The following is a 25,467-nucleotide window of genomic DNA, read 5'->3' as shown; positions in this document are numbered from 1 at the left end:
TTGGCAGGGCAGTAGCTGCTGACTGTCCTCTATTAGATCGTCCTCAGTGAATAGTGGAGCTGAACCCACAGCATAAGATACTTCTGTAGCAGAGGGAACAGCATAGCACAGAGGAAATGGGAGGACAGGGACTGCTCCCAGGCCATGCCAACTGAGGGTTGTGTCTGACGAATCCACCGAATGTTGACTGGGGGTGTCAGATGTCACTTGTGATTAAGTGGATTACTGTGTTAACCAATCGACGACGGCAGATGGGTTGCTGGTCAAGACATGACCGCTAGCTGATAATGGGAGCTCAGGCCTCTCGCTGCGACTCCTGCTGCCACTCGCCCCTATTCTGCTGCGACCTCTGCCTGAAGGATTTAGGTCTCTGCCACTCCTCTGTCCACGTCCTGGCACTTCTCTGCCTGACATACTTAGTGGGTATATGAGGAGAGTACAATATGCTTCACTACGCTTAAAACAGTATTTGTCTAGAACAGCAGAAGGTGTGCACTTTTGGCTGTCCTTTCACAGTATCTAGGCCCTTGACAGATTTACAGGAACAACATAGTACACTACTTAGATGTAGGTATGTGATATGCACTGATGAGGGCAGAAAAATGCTCTACAGTACACTTAAAAAAGTATCTGAGTACAACACCAGCCAGTAAGTACTTTTGCCTCGACTTTCACAGTATGTAGGCCCTTGACATATTAACAGGTACAAAATAGTACACTGCTTAGATGTACGTATGTGGTATGCACTTATGAGGGCAGAAAAATGCACTACAATATGCCTAAAAACTCGGTATTTTTGTAAAACACCAGCAGGGGATTACTTTTGTGTAACTTTTCACAGTATGTAGGCCCTTGACAGATTAACAGGTACAAAATAGTATACTACTTAGAAGTATGTATGCGGTATGCACTTATGAGGGCAGAAAAATTTGCTACAGTACCCTTAAAAAAATATATTTTTGTAAAACACCAGCAGTACACAACAGTGCTGCAGCCAAAAAAGCTGTGTACTAAACACAAAATTACACTCTGTCACAGAATATTAGGAATGGACTGCTGGGTAGTATACCGTCTACAGACTAGTATAACCTGTAGATGATTTTTTGTGGAACAAAGATACTGAATTGTGCTGATAAATTCTTCCTGCCTCCTCTGCTAAGGTTTATGAAGTTGAGGCAGCTTGTTGAAATGTATGAGGCAACACACAGCTCTCTGCCCCTCTCAATAATAATACTATGCCGAAGAAAGTGACTGGGAGGTTAATGTCTGCAGCTGCAGTAAAAATCCTTTTCAGTGAAAAAAAACACTGCTCTCCGTCCACGAGAACGCTGATGTGACTAGAAGGATGTTAAACGCTGCTGAAATGCGCTTTTCTCTGCTGTAACACACACACACAGGGTGTCCGTCCTATCTTTCTGCAGTGTAATGAATGAAGTGGCTGGCCGCAATATGGCTGCCAATTATATAGGGTTGTGACATCACAGGGGTGACTGGCTGCTGATAGGCTGCATCCTGCATGTGATTCAGGGTCATCTCGCCTTCTTCCCTTCCCACCTTCTCAGCGTCCCTTTCCCCATGTACTGACATGTGGATCCGCCATTTTAGATGCCCTGGAGCCTGGAACAGTTCCCTCACATAAGGTGCAGTACATTAGGTGCAGTACAGTTCCCCCACATTAGGTGCAGTATAGTTCCCCCACATTTGTTGCAGTACAGTTCCCCCACATTAGGTTGGCAGTATAGTTCCCCACATTAGGTGCAATATAGTTCCCCCACATTAGGTGCAGTATAGTTCCCCACATTAGGTTGGCAGTATAGTTCCCCACATTACGTGCAGTATAGTTCCCCCACATTAGGTGCAGTATAGTTCCCCCACATTAGGTTGGCAGTATAGTTCCCCACATTATGTGCATTATAGTTCCCCACATTACGTGCAGTATAGTTCCCCACATTAGGTGCAGTATAGTTCCCCCACATTAGGTGCAGTAAAGTTTCCCCACAGAAATACAGCCTTCAGCCATATACAGTGTATGGCTGGAGGCTGTATGCCTGTTTACTGCCCCAGTTAGCAATAGGTCCCGGGACCGGAGAGGAACGGTGGTCGGAACACTGAAGATGACGAGTGGTGACTTACCATACCCCCGCGTCCTCCTCACTGCTCCGCTCTGCTCTTCTATGGGCGCATGCACGGAACGTCAGTGACGTCCCCGCGTGTTCTACCTCCCGGCGGCCCCTACGTTTTTAAAGTTAACACGGGGCCACAGAGAGGTAACAGGGACATCCTTGTGTCCTAATAAGGGACGGGGGCCCCCTGCGGGCACGGGGCCCGGAGTAGGTGCTCCATGAGGTGATGATCCGGCCATGCACCCAATGCCATTGTTGACGGGTCTTCTTGCAGTTTGTTTCTCTGCTAAAATCCTGCAAAATAACAAACATCTCATGGAAACCTGAGAGACCCCATTCAAAGTCAAAGGGACCTGTGAGGATCCATTGGTGTCCATTGTGACATAGTCCATCTAGCCCCATCTGTAACAGAGCTGCCAAACAGAGCTCCAAAACCCTACTGTAAACGAGTCTTAAAGTGGAAGTAAATAGTTAATTGTTTTAAGTAACTAATAGTTTATTGATTTAAGTAACTAATCTCTTTTTTTTTTCAAGTTATTTTGAGTTGTAACTAGTGTTGAGCGGCATTGGCTATATTCGAATTCGCGATATTTCGCAAATATATGGACGAATATTCGTCATATATTTGCAAAATTCGCATATTCGTAATATTCGCATTTTATTTTCGCATATGCGAAGATTTGCGCATGCGGAAATAAGCATAAACAAAAATTAGCATAAGCGAAGATTCGCATATGCGAAAATTAGCATATGCAAATTTTCGCATGTGCGAAAATTCGCACGCCAGTCTCAAACAGAAGTATTAGTAGTATTAGAGCCTTCTTTACATCACACAAGCTGGAAGCAGAGAGGGGTGATCACTGTGATGTGTACTGTGAAAAAAAACAAAAAAAAAATACAAATATTCGTAATTATGAATATATAGCGCTATATTCGGGAATATTTGGGAATTCGCGAATATGCTATATTCGCCAATAAAATTCGAATTGCGAATATTAGCGAGCAACACTAGTTGTAACCTTGACTATAAGATCTTTAAATTCTGTCTGAAATAGTAGTGATAAATCACTGAGCAAACTTTTCCTGATTTACAAATTCCACTGTGTGCTCAGTGCAGCAGAATCCCATTGCTGCAAAAGAATTTCCTAGAGGAATTTTTCCGCTGTTTAAAGGGGTTGTGCGCTGCCCTGCCTTTCGGAGCTTGCAGCGTCCGGAAGTTCATTACTCCGAATGCTTTGTGCGGGCTTCCGTGTTCACCTCGGCCCCTCGTGACGTCACGCCCGCCCCCTCAACCAAAGTCTATGGGAAGGGGGCGTGACAGCGGCTGCGCCCCCTTCCCATAGACTTTCGTTGAGGGGGCGGGCGAGACGTCACGAGGGGACGGGCGTGACGTCATGAGGGGGCGGCACACAGCGTTTGGAGTAATGAACTTCCGGACGCTGCAAGCGGAGCTCCGAAAGGCAGGGCAGCGTACAACCCCTTTAAATAAGGCCTTAAAGGGGTACTCCAGTGGAAAACATTTTTTTTAAACAACTGGTGAAAGAAAGTTAAACAGATTTGTAAATGACTTCTATTAAAAAATCTTAATCCTTCCAGTACTTATTAGCTGCTGAATGCTACAGAAGAAATTATTTTCTTTTTGGAACACAGAGCTCTCTGCTGACATCATGACCACAGTGCTCTCTGCTGACCCCTCTGTCCATTTTATAAACTGTCTAGAGTAGGAGAAAATCCCCATAGAAAACATGTGCTGCTCTGGACAGTTCCTAAAATTGACAGAGATGTCAGCAGAGAGCACTGTGGTCATGATGTCAGTAGAGAGCTCTGTGTTCCAAAAAGAAAAGAATTTCCTCTATAGTATTAAGAAGCTAATAAATACTGGACGGATTAAGATTTTTTAATAGAAGTAATTTACAAATCTGTTTAACTTTCTCGGGAGTCGGACTGAGAGTCGGGGAGGCGGAGCCTGGGGTCCGCTTTGCTCTGGGCCTCACCCCCTCTTTCTACCTACGTCGCACATTTGACTGTTAGGTTGGGCACACAGGCAGCAGAGCTACACATGGTTGCTGCAAGCCGGCGAGCCCTGACTGTCAATCAACTGCGGGACGTAGGCAGAAAGAGGCAGTCTGGCCCGGAGGGAGCGTACCCCGAGTTCCGCCTCTTCAACTGTCAGTCTGACTCCCGAGAGGATTAAAATGCTTGATTGTGTAAGTATTAACTAGCCTAAGGTGCAACTAAAGGCATGCCTAGAATATATACAGTCATAGCCGTAAATGTTGGCACCCCTGAAATTTTTCTAGAAAATTTCTCACAGTAACACATGTTTTGCTATACACATGTTTATTCCCTTTGTGTGTATTGAAACTAAAGCAAAAAAGGAAGGAAAAAAAGCAAATTGGACATAATGTCACACCAAACTCCAAAAATGGTCTGGACAAAATTATTGGCACCCTTATCTTAATATTTGGTTGGACACCCTTTGGAAAAAATAACTGAAATCATTCGCTTCGTATAACCATAATCACCACTCTTCCTTTGCAAACTGCTCCAGGTCTCTCTTATTGGAAGTCGCCTTTTCCCAACAGCAATTTTAAGATCTCTCCACAGGTGTTCAATAGGATTTAGATCTGGACTCATTGCTGCCACTTCAGAACTCCCCAGCGCTTTGTTGCCATCCATTTCTGTTTTTTTTTTTTTTACATATGTTTGGGGTAATTGTCCTGCCGGAAGACCCAAGATCTCGGACATAAACCCAGCTTTCTGACACAACATAACATAATTGAACCTCCACCATATTTCACTGCATGTACTGTGTTCTTTTCTTTGTAGGCCTCATTCCGTTTTCAGTAAACAGTAGAGTAATTTGCTTTACTAAAAAGTTCTATCTCATCTGTCCACAAGACATTTTCCCAGAAGGATTTTGGCTTACTCAAGTTCATTTTGGCAAGATGTAGTCTTGATTTTTTATGTCTCTGTGTCAGCAGTGAGGTCCTCCTGGGTCCCCTGCCATAGAGTTTCATTTCATTTAAATGTCGATGGATAGTTTGTGCTGACACTGATGCTCCCTGAGCCTGCGGGACAGCTTGAATATCTTTGGAACTTGTTTGGAGCTGCTTATCCATCATCTGGACTATCCTGCGTTTACACCTTTCATCAATTTTTCTCTTCTGTCCATGCCCAGGGAGATTAGCTACAGTGCCATGGGTTGCAAACTTCTTGATAATGTTGCGCACTGTGGACAAAGGCAAATCTAGATCTCTGGAGATGGACTTGTAACCTTGAGATTGTTGATATTTTTCCACAATTTTGGTTCTCAAGTCCTCAGACAGTTCTCTTCTCCTCTTTCTATTGTCCATGCTTAGTGTGGCACACACAGACACACAATGCAAAGACTAAGTTTACTTCTCTCCTTCTTATCTTTTTTTTTTTATATTGTCCACACCTGTTACTTGCCCCAGGTGAGTTTAAAGGAGCATCACATGCTTGAAACAATCTTATTTTTCCACAATTTTGAAAGGGTGCCAATAATTTTGTCCAGGCAATTTTTGGAGTTTCGTGGGACAATAGTTCCAATACACACAAAGGCAATAGCAAAACGTGTTACTGCAATCCTTTTCAATGAGAAATACTTAATTTTCTTGAAAAATTTCAGGGGTGCCAACATTTACGGCCATGACTATATGCTTGTGAAGCCCTAGTGCACGGTGAGTGCAGCTTCACAAGCATATTCTTGGTGACAGTTTCGCTTTAAGGTCTAGCAGTGACCTCTGATCCAGTGGTCTCAAGTATGGTGGAGATCTGCCAAAATTGACCCAAACTAATTGGTTGCAGCAATAACCAGGACTTTACTGGTAAACTAGATAGATTCAATAGAAAATACAGTCTAGTTTTTACATAGTGTAAAGTATAATTGAGAGCAAGTGTGAGAATTTCTGAATTTAGAACTTCCTCTCTGGGATCATCTTTACTGGATCATTGTCCACATTATAACTAAATATCTGATCGTGTCTTTTCATAATCTGAACAGTCGATTATTTACTACATGTCAAATTATTCATGTTATATAATCATTCATGAAGAATATGAAAAACTTTTAGGCATCAGTCATATAGACATATGTTGTAAATGAATACTTTGATCATGCTGTAAGTATATTAGAACAAGCATACAAGTTTGCCACAGTAAAACCTCTCCACATGTCTAGTTCTTTGAGAACACCGCCCTCTTTTCCACACACTATTTTGAGTGATTTTCAGTCCACCATACTTTACATATGGCAACTATTTTCTATGAGAAGACCAACCACATGGAAGACTGTTTTTTTTAATGCAATTTTGGGTAATCTTCTCAATGAGGTTTTAGTGTTTATCTGTGTTCTCATTACAGACATTGAAAACACTTTACATGGTCCCAGCATTCTTGGTTTATGCCACTAGATGGTGCTAAAGTTCTCTCTTGATAAAGTGAAAGTGACAGCAGGATTCATGCGCAGTATGTAACTTCCTATATGGTGCTCAGCAGAATCAGAAGGTGTGAGCTGCTGCTGGTAAGTACTGTGCTGTGTATGGAAAGGAACTTCTGTGTACACCGGGGATCAGGTGGCGATAGTTCCTTTCAGGACTAAGTAAGGTCCTACAGAAGGTAAGGGACTGGACTGAAGTCTCTACATTATGTAAACAGCTATGAGTGGGTGTAGTTATGGAACAGCTGCCATAAAGCTCCAGCTGAATTACATGTCACAAAAGCGTATATCCCAGTGTGAATCCCAGGGTGGAAAACCTTCCGTATAAGGCTACTTTCACACTATGAGTATTCATCCGTTATTAAACATCCGTTTTCTGTGTAAAAATGGATGTATAATAACGGATGAAATAACGGGTGCTAACGGCTGAATAATGTCCGTCCAAATAACGGGCATATTCATCTGTTAAGACCCGTTATAACATCCGTCATGTACGGCTGTTTTAACACCTCTGCCTAAAGACTCCCACAGCCGGGACTACTACTACTCCCATCATGGAACAGACTTATTTCCATGATGGGAGTAGTAGTTCCATGGCTGCGGGAGTCTGCCGGTGGCTGGGGAAGCTACATTAGTGTTTGTACTACTACCCCCATCATGGAACAGACTCTGTTCCATGATGGGGGTTGTAGTACAGGGGCTGATGGAATAATCACGCTGGGTCTCACTTCTGAGACCCCATGCGATCAGAAGTTATTAAATAGGGTAGCGGGCGGCATGCTGCGGCTCCCCTGCGATATACAATGTATTTTACTTTCATTTTTAATGAAATGCCCGTTACGGAGGAGTCATTCAGGGCTCCCGGCTGGGTTTTTAAACTTCAGTGTTCCTTACTGTATAATCACATTCCCCCATTTTATTCCCCCCATGTGAATATGTATGATTCCCCCCTGCCTGCTGCCCGGTCTTCTATCGCTGTCACAGCGTACAGCAGGGACATGCCATTCCATTCCCTGCTGCTCATCTCCGTACTTGACAGAGATGAGGAGTGGAGAATGGAGGGACCTGTCTCCCCTGTGCGCTGCTTCATTCATTCACCACCGCTGATTCCGTACCCAACGGAGATGAGCAGTGGGGAATAGACTGAAATGTCACCGCTGTGCGCTCTGATTGCGCTTGGAGAAGGGCAGCAGCAGGGACATGTCAGGAACCGGCGGCGGCGGTGGTGAATTAATGAAGCAGCGCACAGGGGAGACAGGTCCCTCCCTTCTCCGCTACTCAACTCTGTCAAGTACAGAGATGAGCAGCAGGGAATGGAATGGCATGTCCCTGCTGTAAGCTGTGACAGTGATAGAAGACCGGGCAGCAGGCAGGGGGGAGAGTCATACATATACACAAGGGGGGAATAAAATGGGGGAATGTTATTATACAGTAAGGAACACTGAAGTTTAAAAACCCCGCCGGGAGCCCTGAATGGCTACTCCATGCCGGCCATTCAGGGCTCCCTGCAGGGAATTTAAAAATTAAAGTAAAATACATCGTATATCGCAGGGGAACCGCAGCATGCCACCTGCTCCCCTGTTTAATAACTTCTAATCGCATCGGCTCTCAGAAGTGAGACCCGATGCGATCATTCCCTCAGCCCCTGTACTACAAACCCCCTCATGGAACAGAATCTGTTCCATGATGGGGTAGTAGTACGAACACTAATGTAGCCTCCCCAACCACTGGCAAACTCCTGCAGCCGGGGAATTACTACTCCCATTATGGAAACAAGTCTGTTCCATGATGGGATTAGTAGTAGTCCCTCAGCACTGCAGGAGTCTGCTGATGTCACCTCATGCTCAGAAGTAATAACAGATATTATAAACCAGGTGCAAACAGATTACATAAAGGCTCATCCTTTTGCCATAGACTTCAATGTTAAAAGTAATGGCCATTATTTACCCGCTTCTTGTGACAGAAGAAAAATTAGTGCATGTGCAGTTTTTTCTTCTGTGACAAATAACGTCCGTTATTCATGATGGGCTATAATGGGTCATAATGGATAATCAAAAAGTCCCATAGACTTTAATGGGATTTTGTAACGGACGTTTAACATTCGTTTTTAAGGCTTTTCAAACTAAAGTTTATAACGGGTCATTTAACGGAGCACCTTTATAGTGTGAAAGGGCCTAACAATCATATGGAACTGGCCCAAACCCCGTTTTAAAAAGAGGCTTTTTCTTTTTTTTTTCTTTTTTTCTTCTTCAGTGCAGTATTGTCATTTACTTTTCTCTCTGTTATCAGCCGCTTCTGAATAAGTTGTTCTAATGATTAACTGTCAAAAAGTGCAGAAAAATGGGGGAGATTTATCAAAACCTGTGTAGAGGAAGAGTGGTGCAGATGCCCATAGCAACCAATCAGATCGCTTCTTTCATTTTTAAAAATGCCTCTGAAAAATGGGATCTGATTGGTTGCTTTGGGCAACTGCACCACTCTTCCTCTACACAGGTTTTGATAAATCTCCCCCACCCCATATCTCCAGTTATTAGAACAGAAACCAATGTACATAATTATAAAATCAACAATAATACTCTTAACCCCTTAAAAAACCAAGCCCATTTTGGCCTTAAAGGGGTACTCCACTACCCCAGCGTCCAAAACATTTTGTTCCGAACGCTAGATGCAGGCTACGGGGGTCATGATGACATGGCCACACACCCCTAGACTTGCATTGAGGGGGCGTGGTGTGACGTCACTAGGGGGCATGTGTGTGACGTCACGACCCTCACAGCCCGCACCCAGCGTTCAGAACAAAATGTTCCAAACGCAGGGGCAGTCGAGTATCCCTTTAAGGACAGAGCCAATTTTATGTTTGCATTCGTGTTTTTTCCTCCTTGCCTTCTAAAAAGCATAACTCTTTTATTTTTCCATCCACAGACCCATATGAGGGCTTGTTTTTTCCATGACCAATTGTTTTTTGTAATGACATCCCTCATTTTACCATAAAGTGGATGGCGCAACAAAAAAAATTATGTATGTGGAAAAATTGAAAAGAAAACCGCAATTTAACAAATTTTGGAAGGTTTTGTTTTCACGCTGTACACTTTACGGTAAAAATGACATGTTTTCTTTATTCTGTGGGTCAGTATGATTAAAATGATACCCATATTACATGCTTTTCTATAATTGTACCGCTTAAAAAAAAAAACTCAAACTTTTTAAACAAAATTTGTATGTTTAAAATTGCCCTATTTTGACCACCTTTAACTTTCTAATTTTTCCATATACGGGGCTGTATGAGGGCTCATTTTTTGCGCCGTGATCTGTAGTTTTTAATGGTACCACTTTTGCTTATATTTAACCTTTTCATCACTTTTTATTATTTAATTTTTTTTTAGAATAAAATGTGACAAGGACCTGTTGTGCATGACGCTGGCTTCATGTACAGGACGTTAATGTATGTCCTGGTGCATTAAGTATCAGCACATCAGGACGTACATTTATGTCTATTGTCCTTAAGGGGTTAAAGTGTACTTGTCATGTCACAGAAAAAAATAATGCTTATATATGTTATTCAATAGATCATGCAGATTCTTTACATGTCTTTTTATGTGTCTAGCGTCTGCATTTGGCTCACAAATCCCTCTGTTCTACTACTCATTTATTATGACATCCACTGCTCACAGGAAGGGGAGTCTGCTGCACTGGGTCTCTTCATCCAATTACTGCAGGCTGCTCTGTACAACCCCACCCATTTCTGTTTTCATGCTGCAGTCTTATAGGATAGGAGTAAGCACAGAGGATTGTTAGCCCCGCCCTCACTTACTAGACTTTGTTCCAGCCGGTGCTTTAGCTTGGACAAATATGGTTATACAGCAGGATTATGTTCTGGATGATATGGGGACCCCAAGTGGTCCTTTTTGCTATGACTTCTATAAAAAGGTGATAAAACATTTTTATGAAGTATATTAGAAAGGTTATTATTTTGCCAAGCTGTACAAAATATAAAAAGATTTTGATTCTGACAGTGCCCATTTAAAGGAGTACTCCAGTGATATTTTCCTCTGTGCCCGGGCTGCAGAAAGTAAAATAACAAACTTTAACTCACCTTCTGCTGCTCCCTAGGTACACCAATATCGCTCTCCTTTCTTCTGTCCATTTAATGAAGAAAACTGTGTCACTGTAGCCGAATGTGACCCATGCAGTGAATGGCTGAGGCACGCGCACCCCTTTGTATACCCTCTGCTACAGGGACACAGTTTTCCCTATCCCTACTCCCTCTCACTCTATCCCTGCTACTCTCACGGGGATGGGGGACACAGGTTCTCTGCACATCTCCCCACTGCTCAGACAGAACATCTACCACCCACATGCTACCGGTTGCAAGACTACTACTCCCAGCATGTCCTTACTGTGAGGACATGCTGGGGGTTGTAGTCAGGCAGCAGCTAGCAGGCGGATGGAACATGTACGGTGCAAGTGGGTGATATATGTGCAGGCAGGTGGGAGATAGGCTGGGAGATGTGCAGAGAAGCTGACCTGTGACAGAGAGGTGCGGGGATGGAGGGACAGGGAGCAGGGATGCTAAACACAGAAAACTGTACCCCTGTAGCCAAGGATGTGAGTGCACCTCACCCAATCACTACACGATTCACATTGGCTACAGGGGCACAATTTTCCTCATTACAGCGGTCTGCTCGTTACATGACTCTGTGTTCAGTGTATGACCAGTTAAGGCGGGACATCGCTGTGGCCGGCAATAAACTGAGCGCAGGGTGACGGATTGGGCTCCAGGAAGTGGAAAAAGACTGGGTGCAAAAGACAGAAGAGCGATATTGGGGCAACAGGGGAGTGGAAGAATGTGATTTAAAGTTTACTTTACTTTGGCAGCCTGGACACAGAGGGAAGAAAAGTTTCACTGGAGTATTTCTTTAAGTGGCCCAGAATGGTTCTGATGCTTTGGCCAATTTTAGATTCAGAATCTAATTTTTTTATTTGTCGGATCTGGGGACTACATTAATTATGAGGTCTGTGTTACAGCCAAAGGCTAAAGGCTGTAACACAGACCTTAGAAATTCCATAAAACATAACTTTTATTAACAAAAATCTAACTTTAAAACGTTTTGGAAAAACTCTTGACATGTCATGCAGGCAGGTTTAGATCACACTGGGTCTCAGTCCTGAGACCCACTGCGATCGCTGATTATAACCTGTGAAGTGCACAGGACTATGGAATCACTAATGCTGTAGCTGCTGGGGGCAGAAATGGTGAAGAGGTGTCTTCTTGCTATATTATCGCATAAGATGATTAAAAAAAAAATGTATTAAGTCCCTTTAAAAATAAAAATTTCCCTGCAGGTTCTTATTGGATCTTACTTGTAAATGTAGCAATTTGAATAGTATGATTGTTAATAATTGCCATGTATAGGATCTCCCTGGTGTGATTCCCAAGCTTCTCTTTTTAAAGAAGATCTTAAAGCAGTAATGTTGTTTAATTAAACTTTTGACATATCGCACAGACCTCTTCCGATCAATAGGTATAGGTATGTGAAACATATAGCAGCATGCTTGACTCCATCTTAGTGAGACAGGCTTCATTCTAAGTCAATGGAGCTTTCCTGCTGAAATTGAGCTCTGAGTGAGATTGAGCTCTGAGACAAATAGCTGTACTTTTAACCTGGCTGCGATATCTCACACAAGTAAGTCCACTCTCATGGACACTCTCATGGACAACACTGAAGAAATAACACTCGTTGTAAAGAAGTGAGTGCACAGCCTGTATAACAGTGTTTTAATAGGACCAGGAAACACAGGCAACTCACCAGGTAGACTTGACTTCTTATTTATTCTTAGTTGTAATGCAGGTAAAGCGGCTACACGCCGCACCAGTTCGCTAGACGCTAGTGCACTCAGTGATAACGATTACAGCTGTTTCTTTCCGTTTTCAGCTTCAATGATCGATTGAAGTTCCTAACAGAAAGAAACAGCTGTAATCATTATCACTGAGCACACTAGCGTCTAGCGAACTGGTGCGGCATGTAGCCGCTTTACCTGCATTATAAATAAGAATAAATAAGAAGTCACGTCTACCTGGTGAGTTGCCTGTGTTTCCTTTATACCTGGTTATATTACTCGGACTGCAATCCTTCACACATGAGCACCACCCGAATATGTGCACCACACTCTGCAGTGAGCTACAGCAAGGAGTTTCTTTATTAATACAGGGTTAGCAGTGCCAACACACTTTCTGTTCTACAACACTAAGTGCTTTAATAGGTTTTTCCAGCAAAGTAACTCAACATACAACCATTAATGTCTAAACCAAGAGTTATGAGTTGGACCAGGTTTGGCATTCGTAATTAATCTTTCATCAGATTTCTGTAGCATCATGTGTTGCTGGGGCAACACCCGGGCCAATCAGCATGCTTGGACTTGGAGCCTGTGAAATAGTTTTTAGGGTCCACGTCCATCTGTCTCTTGATTTGGTACCTTAGCAGTTTATTTTGGATTTCGATCTGACCAGATGACAATTCTACTTCTGTGTGTTTGTATACCTCAGTGGTTAGTATTTTGTTTACGGCTTGTTTCCCATTTGTATCCTGACCTTTCTCCCCTGACATGTACCATTGTATTGTTCTGACTTTCCACCTATGGAATCATCGCATAGGGTGATAACGCAAGTAGGAAAGTAAAGAGGGTCTAGGTGAGAGCAGCGCTGCACTATTCCCTACCGTGACAACCCCTTTGTGGAATTTTCAAAATTGGGCCCAGAATATCAATATTTTGTGAGGCCATCATTATTTTCAAGCACTGCCTTCAAGCATACCTATAACTTTTAAAAACTTTTGACATGTCCTGGAGTCAAAAGAGTTTGATCAGTCAGGGTCTGAGTGTTCAGATTCTGACCAATTACTAGAATGATCAGAGAGAGAAGAGCGGCTGACAAACACATCCCAATAAATTTACATTGAAAGACTGTCTTGCTTAAAGTGCAATTCTACCAGCTAGTTATTGCCATCGGTCACAGTCTGAACAATAAGGCCCTTACTGATCCAAACTTTTCACATGTCTCTACAACATTTCAAACGTTATTTAAAGTGACAGTGTCCAAGCCTTCACCAGAGCTTCACAGGTTGCCACTGGAGTCCTCGTCCACTTATCAATGATGATATTATGGTGGATAACCTTGCGCTGTCCCACCTTTCCTTTGAGGATAAGCCACGAATGCTCAATAGGGTTTATGTCTACAGACATGCTTTGCCAGTCCATCACCTTTACCCTCAGCTTCTTTAGCTCTTTATCTTAGCTTCTATATCTAACAATCAAAAGGGGTCTTAGCACTGAGACCTTGAGCAAATGAAACTTTTATAAATAAATATTTTATTACAAATAAAAGTTTATTTTAATGACCGTAAGGCTCTAACCTAAGTTTACTTTTAGAGAAACTAGGGATGCACTTTACTGATGTCTGCATATGAAAACCTTTTAGTTAAAGGAGCATTCCAAAAAAAATTCATTTTTATTTTTTTATTAAATTTTTTTTTTTGTTTCGTTTTTTTGCCCATATCATGCACACTAACCATCACTAGTCCCACAGCACCATTTATTTTACTCTAGCTGAATCTATGCATTCATTACTGTAACTGGGTCATGTGATCATCAGTCTGTCTCACAGGAAATCACAGTACTTTAAGTGTTAGAAGAAGTAGATAGTTTTGGGTCAACTGACTTCCTTTGAAGTACAGGATGGCTTCATCACCCATCAGAGCAATCCTTCTTATTCCCACTGCTTCAAGCCATATAGTCCACAGCATTATCTTGATAATCACAGCCTTTATACAATGCACAAATTTTACATTTTATCCTTTAGTCTGTCACAAATTCTTTCATTGAAGCTTTGTTGCCACATAATCACCATTATATCCTATGGGAGGGCACATCACAGCAGCCGGGTAACCAATGTGCCGGGTAACCTATGTGACGTACAGACGTAATAGATTTAAAAATAGAACAATTTTTTATTTTACCCCCTAATGGTTATTTGCAGCTCAGAATAGACAACATAAAAGGGAGCAGACTATCACGTGTCCATTGACAGATAATAACCATGGACATACTGTGCCCTGAGACACTGTGGTAGGAGCTTTGATGTTGAGAGATGTTACAGACACCATGAATGTGTGTTATGGAGGAGGGGCAGTTCTTATTTTAGCACATATGTGAGGCATACAAAAGCTGACTGTAACCACAAGCACTTGAAGGACACTGACATTTTGATTGAACCTGTGCAATGCTACAATGAAGAGGAGAGTGTTAACCGCACTGGCAGTAATTGTGAGCTCTTCTGTCAAATGTGTGCCTTAGCATGACTAACATCATGGTGGTTTATGGTGTATGTGTGACTTTAAAGTGTTGGTTATCCTCAAAGGAGCCCTTAAAGGGATAACTAGTTTCTGCCTGTACCATGGGTAGCATAAAACAGGGACAGGCTTCTTTATCACAATGGTTGTGTTGCTTCAAAGAGATCATGATTGTAATTCCCCTTTCACACTGACGTTGTGCCCCATCGGAGAATGTTCGTCAGGCACTTTTTTTGTGTGCTTTAATGGATGTTCTTTTTGACGGGGCACAAAGGGTCCCGACAGATCCCATACTATTATGGGGTCTGTCGGGCACTGTTATTTTTTAACGGGAGAAGCGGGAGGAACAAATGTTGCATGAAGTATTTTTCCTCCCGCTATTCTCCCCGGCTTCCCCGATGGGCGTCACACTGTCGTGTCTGAACGGCAGTGTGAAAAAAGCCTAACTTTGTCCCCAGCGGCTTCTCCCTGGACCTGGACAATCAAGCTGGTAGGGACCTCCCAATAGCTCAGAGCCCCGGCTGAAGTTACAAAAATAATGCCATTTACAGTGATTTATACAGCATGGTGATAAAGGAGCCTCTCCCTGTTTCATGCTGCCAGTGGTTCAGGCAGCACGAACCTGGTGACAGGTTCCCTTTAACAAAAAGAAAATCGCAGCCATTTTCTGGGAACCTCATTGATCATCTGAAATCTCTGGGGTAACCCAGCAGTTATCTTCAATTCCCTTGAGACCCACAATGGAAATAAAATGAGGCGTTGCACAGCTCTTACTGGAGCATGGGTTATCCAAAGAGAGAACTGCTGTTTGTAGCAGTACTCATTGCTGGGTCCAAAATGGGGAACCCCAACCCCATTCGTTAGAATTCATAAAATGGTTCCCCTACATCTTAAATTATATTTGATGTTAGTGATCTATTTAAACCAAAATAATAACTAGTCTGGTGACACTTAACAACGAATGATGGTCTGTAGCTGACCGATTGCAGTTGACTGTGTTAAAAATTCTAGACAAAAGAACATTTGTTGACAAACAATAGTTCATTCATAAACAACATTTTGTGAAAGAATATTCTGTGACTATTATCGCAACATTCTCAGAATATTTCCAGAGAGATCAATGGCCAGATGGAACTACATTAATGGCCAACATGAAAATGTGTATCCTACACCTGTGTAACAATCACTCAGCAGACGGTTGTTTGTACAACTGCTGTATAATGATCAACAGGCTTGACACTTTTGTGTGTATGGCCACCTTAAGGGTATGTTCACACATGCAGATTTTTGCTGCAGATCTGCTTCAGATTTTGCTTCCAATTGACAAAAGGTAGCAAAATCTTCTATGGCAAATCTACAGCAAATCTACAAATCTCCGGTCTCCATCGGGATCCTCTTCCTGGTTGCCGGTGGTCGGCAAGTCATACTGTGCTCAGCCAATCACCGGCCGCAGTGGAGTCTCGACTTGGCCGGCGATAGGCTGAGAGGCAGTGTGAAGTTTTCCTCCCCAGCACCTGCTCTCACGCCCCCCTCCCATAGGCTTGCATTGAGGGGGCAGAGCGTGATGTCACACGGGGGCGGGGGTGTGACGTCACAATGCTCCGGCCCCCGCGATCACTAGTAATCAGACCCGGAGCAAACATGCTCCGGGGACTGATTATACCGTGGTCCTTTGGATAGGGGATAAGATGTCTTAGCGCCGGAGTACCCCTTTAAGAGGGAAATGCATGGATATAAAAAAATAAATAAATAAAATATATATATATATATATTTTTATTTTTTTTTTTTATTTTTTTTTTTTATTTTTTTATTTGTTATGAAAAAATCCTTATTTTCAACAGTATGTTAAATGTTAACTTTTTGTTTCCAGCTCATATTTACAGGTCTCTGTAAACCTTTCTCTCAAAGTAACATGTGTTCTGGAATCATTGAGAATTATGTGGCAGCCATGGTCCTCAGTGGAGCTGGAGATGCGCTTGGGTACAACAATGGTGGCTGGGAATTCTGTAAGAAGGGGCCGAAGATTCATGCTGAATTGGCCGAACTAGGAGGCATTGAGAGCATAGATGTAGAAAAGTGGATAGTAAGTGATGACACTGTCATGCATATTGCCACAGCAGAAGCTTTGGTGGAGGCAGGCAAAAGCATTGAACCTTCTCATTTATATCCATTACTGGCGAAGAAATATAAAGAATGTATGAAAGACATGAAGGGGAGAGCACCAGGTAATATTAAAAAAAATACTTTATTGCAGTAATAATATTAAAAATAAGCAAATTTGCAAATATTCTTGGTTATAAATATCCTACTGTTTTATGCCTACAGCTCTTGTGCCGACCTATATGTCTCTATGGTTACAGACTATAAACAAACTTATGTAGAGTCTGTTGTAGTAGAGTGATATGTTACTCCCTTACCGCTATCATATGTTACTCCCTTACAGCTGTCATATGTTACTCCCTTTCCCCTGTCATATGTTACTCTCTTACAGCTATCATATGTTACTCCCTTACTGTTGTTATATGTTGCTCCGTTATCACTGTCATATGTTACTTCCTCACCACTGTTATATGTTACTCCCTTACCTATGTTACTCCCTTACCACTGTCATATGTTACTCCCTTACCGCTGTCATATGTTATTCCCTTACAGCTATCATATGTTACTCCCTTACCACTGTCATATGTTACTCCCTTACCACTGTCATATGTTACTCCCTTACCACTGTCATATGTTGCTCCCTTTCCACTGTCATATGTTACTCCCTTACCACTGTCATATGTTACTCCCTTACCACTGTCATATGTTACTCCCTTACCACTGTAATATGTTACTCCCTTACCACTGTCATATGTTACTCCCTTACCACTGTCATATGTTACTCCCTTTCCACTGTCATATGTTACTCCCTTACCACTGTCATATGTTACTCCCTTACAGCTATCATATGTTGCTCCCTTACCAATGTCATATGTTATTCTCTTACAGCTCTCATATGTTACTCCCTTACCACTGTCATATGTTATTCTCTTACAGCTCTCATATGTTGCTCCCTTACCACTGTCATATGTTATTCTCTTACAGCTCTCATATGTTGCTCCCTTACCAATGTCATATGTTATTCTCTTACAGCTCTCATATGTTACTCCCTTACCACTGTCATATGTTACTCCCTTACCGCTGTCATATGTTATTCCCTTACAGCTATCATATGTTACTCCCTTACCACTGTCATATGTTACTCCCTTACCACTGTCATATGTTACTCCCTTACCACTGTCATATGTTGCTCCCTTTCCACTGTCATATGTTACTCCCTTACCACTGTCATATGTTACTCCCTTACCACTGTCATATGTTACTCCCTTACCACTGTAATATGTTACTCCCTTACCACTGTCATATGTTACTCCCTTACCACTGTCATATGTTACTCCCTTTCCACTGTCATATGTTATTCCCTAACAGCTGTCATATGTTTCTTCCTTACTGCTGTCATATGTTACTCCCTTACTGCTGTTATATGTTGCTCCGTTATCACTGTCATATGTTGCTCCCTTACCACTGTCATATGTTATTCCCTAACAGCTGTCATATGTTTCTTCCTTACTGCTGTCATATGTTACTCGCTTACCACTGTCATATGTTACTCCCTTACCACTGTCATATGTTACTCCCTTACTGCTGTTATATGTTGCTCCGTTATCACTGTCATATGTTACTCCCTCACCACTGTCATATGTTACTCCCTTACCTATGTTACTCCCTTACCGCTGTCATATGTTATTCCCTTACAGCTATCATATGTTACTCCCTTACCACTGTCATATGTTACTCCCTTACCACTGTCATATGTTACTCCCTTACCACTGTCATATGTTGCTCCCTTTCCACTGTCATATGTTACTCCCTTACCACTGTCATATGTTACTCCCTTACCACTGTCATATGTTACTCCCTTTCCACTGTCATATGTTACTCCCTTACCACTGTCATATGTTACTCCCTTACAGCTATCATATGTTGCTCCCTTACCAATGTCATATGTTATTCTCTTACAGCTCTCATATGTTACTCCCTTTCCACTGTCATATGTTATTCTCTTACAGCTCTCATATGTTGCTCCCTTACCAATGTCATATGTTATTCTCTTACAGCTCTCATATGTTACTCCCTTACCACTGTCATATGTTATTCTCTTACAGCTCTCATATGTTGCTCCCTTACCAATGTCATATGTTATTCTCTTACAGCTCTCATATGTTACTCCCTTTCCACTGTCATATGTTGCTCCCTTACCACTGTCATATGTTATTCCCTAACAGCTGTCATATGTTTCTTCCTTACTGCTGTCATATGTTACTCCCTTACCACTGTCATATGTTACTCCCTTACTGCTGTTATATGTTGCTCCGTTATCACTGTCATATGTTGCTCCCTTACCACTGTCATATGTTATTCCCTAACAGCTGTCATATGTTTCTTCCTTACTGCTGTCATATGTTACTCCCTTACCACTGTCATATGTTACTCCCTTACTGCTGTTATATGTTGCTCCGTTATCACTGTCATATGTTACTCCCTTTCCACTGTCATATGTTACTCCCTTACCACTGTCATATGTTACTTCCTTACCACTGTCATATGTTACTCCCTTACCACTGTCATATGTTACTTCCTTACCACTGTCATATGTTACTTCCTTACCACTGTCTTATGTTACTTCCTTACCACTGTCATATGTTATTCCCTTACCACTTTCATATGTTACTCCCTTACTGCTGTTATATGTTTCTCCGTTATCACTGTCATATGTCACTCCCTTACCACTGTCATATGTTACCTCCTTACCACTGTCATATGTTATTCCCTAACAGCTGTCATATGTTACTCCCTTACTGCTGTCATATGTTACTCCCTTACCACTGTCATATGTTACTCCCTTACTGCTGTTATATGTTGCTCTGTTATCACTGTCATATGTTACTCCCTTACCACTGTCATATGTTACTTCCTTACCACTGTCATATGTTATTCCCTAACAGCTGTCATATGTTTCTTCCTTACTGCTGTCATATGTTACTCCCTTACCACTGTCATATGTTACTCCCTTACTGCTGTTATATGTTGCTCCGTTATCACTGTCATATGTTACTCCTTTTCCACTGTCATATGTTACTCCCTTACCACTGTCATATGTTATTCCCTAACAGCTGTCATATGTTACTCCCTTACCACTGTCATATGTTATTCCTTAACAGCTGTCATATGTTACTCCCTTACTGCTGTCATATGTTACTCCCTTACCACTGTCATATGTTACTTCCTTACCACTGTCATATGTTATTCCCTAACAGCTGTCATATGTTACTCCCTTACTGCTGTCATATGTTACTCCCTTACCACTGTCATATGTTACTCCCTTACTGCTGTTATATGTTGCTCCGTTATCACTGTCATATGTTACTCCCTTACCACTGTCATATGTTACTTCCTTACCACTGTCATATGTTATTCCCTAACAGCTGTCATATGTTACTCCCTTACTGCTGTCATATGTTACTCCCTTACCACTGTCATATGTTACTTCCTTACTGCTGTTATATATTGCTCCGTTATCACTGTCATATGTTACTCCCTTACCACTGTCATATGTTAGTCCCTTACTGCTGTCATATGTTACTCCCTTACCACTGTCATATGTTACTCCCTTACTGCTGTCATATGTTACTCCATTACCACTGTCATATGTTACTCCCTTACTGCTGTCATATGTTACTCCTTTACCACTGTCATATGTTACTCCCTTACCACTGTCATATGTTACTCCCTTACTGCTGTTATATGTTGCTCCGTTATCACTGTCATATGTTACTCCCTTACCACTGTCATATGTTACTCCCTTACTGCTGTCATATGTTACTCCCTTACCACTGTCATATGTTACTCCCTTACCACTGTCATATGTTACTCCCTTACCACTGTCATATGTTACTCCCTTACCACTGTCATATGTTACTCCCTTACCACTGTCATATGTTACTCTCTTACTGCTGTTATATGTTGCTCCGTTATCACTGTCATATGTTACTCCCTTACCACTGTCATATTTTACTCCCTTACTGCTGTCATATGTTACTCCCTTACCACTTTCATATGTTACTCCCTTACTGCTGTCATATGTTACTCCCTTACCACTGTCATATGTTACTCCCTTACTGCTGTTATATGTTGCTCCGTTATCACTGTCATATGTTACTCCCTTACCCCTTTTACAGTGGGGTAAAAAAGTATTTAGTCAGCCACAAATTGTGCAAGTTCTCCAACTTGCAAAGATGAGAGAGGCCTGTAATTTTCATCATAGATATACCTCAACTATGAGAGACATAATGGGAGAAAAAAAATCCATAAAATCACATTGTCTGATTTTTAAAGAATTTATTTGCAAAATATGGTGGAAAATAAGTAATCTGCAAACAAATAATATGTGTAGTAAATTTGTGAAAGGCCTACACCCACCTATGATACAAACCCCACAGACTAGGCAAGAAATATAGAAATAATATATATATAGGGTTGTCGCTAAAACGTACTATTTATTACATATACATTAAAAAGCCTAGGCGCCGGCTCCACGTAGCCACCAGCATGCCAGGAGATTTTCTCGCTCCCCTGTCACTGCAGGAGTAATGATTATTCTTCAGCACGGCGCAAGTAGGTCTTCTCATATAACCACTGAGCTGACAGCTTCATTGGCCTGTGTGGAACTAATATAACTATTGGGCTGACTAGCCTTCTCGCTAATAGTTATTGGCTTATTGTTCTATATTTGTAACTAATTGTTGATCAAGTTCCCCTGAGGACGTCCCCATGTGCCTCAATATGCATGTGGACAGAAACCCGTTGGGCACATCTATATATGTATGACATACTTTGAGGAAACATATGCTCTAATAATATATTACTCTGGTGCACAGTGTGTTTATCTTGACATTTTTGAAGACACTGGGCCCATTGGATAAATACATTCCCGCATATCTATTAGGAAAGTAATGACTCTCTCAGCCAAGGGGACGTGTGACCGGTGCTGAATAGTCATATCCCTTATGCTGAACGTAATTATTATCATATTCCTACACACCAATTTGTGGGTTCCACTTTGTCGTATTTGGTGAATTTTTTATGTATATCTAATAAATAGTACTTTTTAGCGACACCACTATATATTATTTTTATATTTTAGCTTATTTTTATATTATATCTATATTTCTCACCTACAAACAAGCAAGATGTCTGGCACTCACAGACCTGTAACTTCTTCTTTAAGAGTCACCTCTGTCCTCCACTCGTTACTAGTATTAATGGCACCTGTTTGGACTTGTTATCAGTATAAAAGACACTTGTCCACAACCATAAACAGTCACACTTCAAACTCGACTATGGCCAAGACCAAAGAGCTGTCAAAAGACACCAGAAACAAAATTGTAGACTTTCACCAGGCTGGGAAGACTGAATCTGGAATAGGCAAGCAGCTTGGTGTGAATAAATCAACTGTAGGAGCAATTATTAGAAAATGGAAGACATGCAAGACCACTGATAATCTCCCTCGATCTGGGGCTCCACGCAAGATCTCATCCCGTGGTGTCAAAATGATCACAACAACAGTGATCAAAACTCCCAGAACCACGCAGGGGGCCTAATGAATGACCTGCATAGAGCTGGGACCAAAGTAACAAAGGCTACCATCACTAGCACACTATGCCATGGACTCCAATCATGCAGTGCCAGACATGACCCCCTGCTTAAGCCAGTACATGCCCGGGCCCATCTGAAGTTTGCTAGAGAGATTTGGATGATCCAGAAGAGGATTGGGAGAATGTCATATGTTCAGATGAAACCAAAGTAGAACTTTTTGGTAAAAACTCAACTCATCATGTTTGGAGGAGAAAGAATGCTGAGTTGCATCCAAAGAACACCATAATTACTGTGAAGTATGGGGGTGGAAACATCCTTTGGAGCTGTTTTTCAGCAAAGGGACCAGGACGACTGATCCGTGTAAAGGAAAGAATGAATGGGGCCATGTATCGTGAGATTTTGAGTGAAAAGCTCCTTCCATCAACAAGGGCATTGAAGATGAAACATAGCTGGGTATTTCAGCATTACAATGATCCCAAACAAACTGCCTGGGCAAGAAGCAATTCAAGGTCCTGGAGTAGCATAGTCAGTCTCCAGATCTCAACCCAATAGAAAACCTTTGGAGAGAGTTGAAAGTCTGTGTTGCCCAGTGACCGCCCCAAAACATCACTGCTCTAGAGAAGATCTGCATGGAGGAATGGGCCAAAATACCTGCTACAGTGCGTGAAAACCTTGTGAAGACTTACAGAAAACGTTTGACCTCTGTCATTGCCAACAAAGGGTATATAACAAAGTACTGAGATGAACTATTGTTATTGACCAAATACTTATTTTCCACCATAATTTGCAAATAAATTCTTTAAAAATAAGACAATGTGATTTTATAAAAAAAAAATCTCATTATGTCTCTCATAGTTGAAGTATACCTATGATGAAAATTACTGGACTCTCTCATCTTTTTAACTTTTGGTGGCTGACTAAATACTTTTTTGCCCCACTGTATATGTTACTCCTTTACCGTTGTTATGTTTCTCCCTTACTGCTATCATATGTCACTCCCTTACCCCTGTGATATGTTGCTCCCTTACTGCTGTTATATGTTGCTCCCTTACTTCTGTTATATGTTGCTCCCTTACCGCTGTCATGTTCCTCCCTTATCGCCGTTATATGTTGCTCCCTTACCGCTGTCATGTTACTCCCTTATCGCCGTTATATGTTGCTCCCTTACCGCTGTCATGTTCCTCCCTTATCGCCGTTATATGTTGCTCCCTTACCGCTGTCATGTTACTCCCTTATCGCCGTTATATGTTGCTCCCTTACCGCTGTCATGTTCCTCCCTTATCGCCGTTATATGTTGCTCCCTTACCGCTGTCATGTTCCTCCCTTATCGCCGTTATATGTTGCTCCCTTACCGCTGTCATGTTACTCCCTTATCGCCGTTATATGTTGCTCCCTTACCGCTGTCATGTTACTCCCTTATCGCCGTTATATGTTGCTCCCTTACCGCTGTCATGTTACTCCCTTATCGCCGTTATATGTTGCTCCCTTACCGCTGTCACGTTCCTCTCTTATCGCCGTTATATGTTGCTCCCTTACCGCTGTCATGTTACTCCCTTATCGCCGTTATATGTTGCTCCCTTACCGCTGTCATGTTCCTCCCTTATCGCCGTTATATGTTGCTCCCTTACCGCTGTCATGTTCCTCCCTTATCGCCGTTATATGTTGCTCCCTTACCGCTGTCATGTTACTCCCTTATCGCCGTTATATGTTGCTCCCTTACCGCTGTCATGTTACTCCCTTATCGCCGTTATATGTTGCTCCCTTACCGCTGTCATGTTACTCCCTTATCGCCGTTATATGTTGCTCCCTTACCACTGTTATGTGTTACCACCTTACCATTGTCATATGTTGCTCCTTTACCGCTGTCATATGTTGCTAAGGTTGGACTTACACAACATAAAATTTTCAGCACCTATTGTATTTTACATGTAGATATCCCACAAAATGTGGCTGTATTTTACAAATTGCATTTTTGTAGCAAAACAGCACACAAAATTAAATTTATGCCAAATTTTTATGCAGTGTGAACCTAGGCTAAAGATTAGTGAGAAGTAAGAACTGTTTAATCAGCTAGATCATGGCTTACTTCCAACCCAGAAAATCCAACATGGCAGATCAAAATGACAGTATGTTATTTGGAAGTTATTGGTCTTTTGCACAATTGTTTTTCTTTGCTAGTATTGTTAAAGGTATAATACATTATTATATGATCTATGTAGATTCTTAAAGGATGCCTAATGTATGGGTGCTGAAATTCAAAGACACACTCAGCCAATTGCTGACTGATTGGCTGAACATGCCGTCATTACTGAGACAAGTATCTTAGAAGTAGGAAGCAGAGGGATGATGTAGGGGGGACCGGAAAAAGATATCTATATGTATTGTTCGTTGTCTCAGGGTATCAAGACTTCTGTCGGATGACCTAAGAAAGTGAAAGTAAGGCTGTTTTCACACTATAAAAATACCTCCCTTATAAACGCCTGCTATATAAACCCTGGAAATCGCATTATAGTCTATGGGATTTTTCCAATAGCCATTATCGCCTGTTATTAATAATGTCCGTTATTTTGTGACAGGCAATAGTAACAGGAGAATTCGTGCATGCACTATTTCGTCCGTTCATTCGCCCGTCACAAAATAATGGCTGTTATTAATAACAGGCGATAACGGGTTAAAATGGCTATTGGAAAAATCCCATAGACTATAATGGGATTTTCTAACGGCGGTTTAACAGCCGATTTCCAGGGTTTTTATAACGGGGGTTTATAACGGAGGTATTTTTATAGTGTGAAAGCAGCCTTACATTCCACAGTCTAAAACTGATTTCTATATAGGCCCAAA

The 25,467-nt window shown here is 41.8% G+C and overlaps 1 protein-coding gene across 2 annotated transcripts in view; it reads left to right on the top strand.

Moving 5' to 3' along the window:
- Positions 1–6,605: 6,605 nt before the first annotated feature.
- LOC130284535 (ADP-ribosylhydrolase ARH1-like) overlaps positions 6,606–25,467 on the top strand; it is a 31,454-nt gene continuing 12,592 nt past the window's right edge. The window contains exons 1-2 of one of the 2 annotated variants that reach the window (XM_056534966.1): positions 6,606–6,669; positions 16,802–17,156. In XM_056534966.1, the coding sequence (XP_056390941.1) occupies positions 6,631–6,669; positions 16,802–17,156 (394 nt within the window). In that variant the 5' untranslated portion in view covers positions 6,606–6,630. Of the gene's footprint in view, positions 6,765–16,801; positions 17,157–25,467 lie in introns of both variants that reach the window. The other variant, XM_056534967.1, reaches the window with a different exon arrangement.

The sequence above is a fragment of the Hyla sarda genome, chromosome 8 (genome assembly GCF_029499605.1).
Source record: "Hyla sarda isolate aHylSar1 chromosome 8, aHylSar1.hap1, whole genome shotgun sequence".
NCBI lineage: Eukaryota > Metazoa > Chordata > Amphibia > Anura > Hylidae > Hyla > Hyla sarda.
Note: the sequence above shows the minus strand (reverse complement) of the source record. Positions and strands in the feature narration are given on the sequence as shown.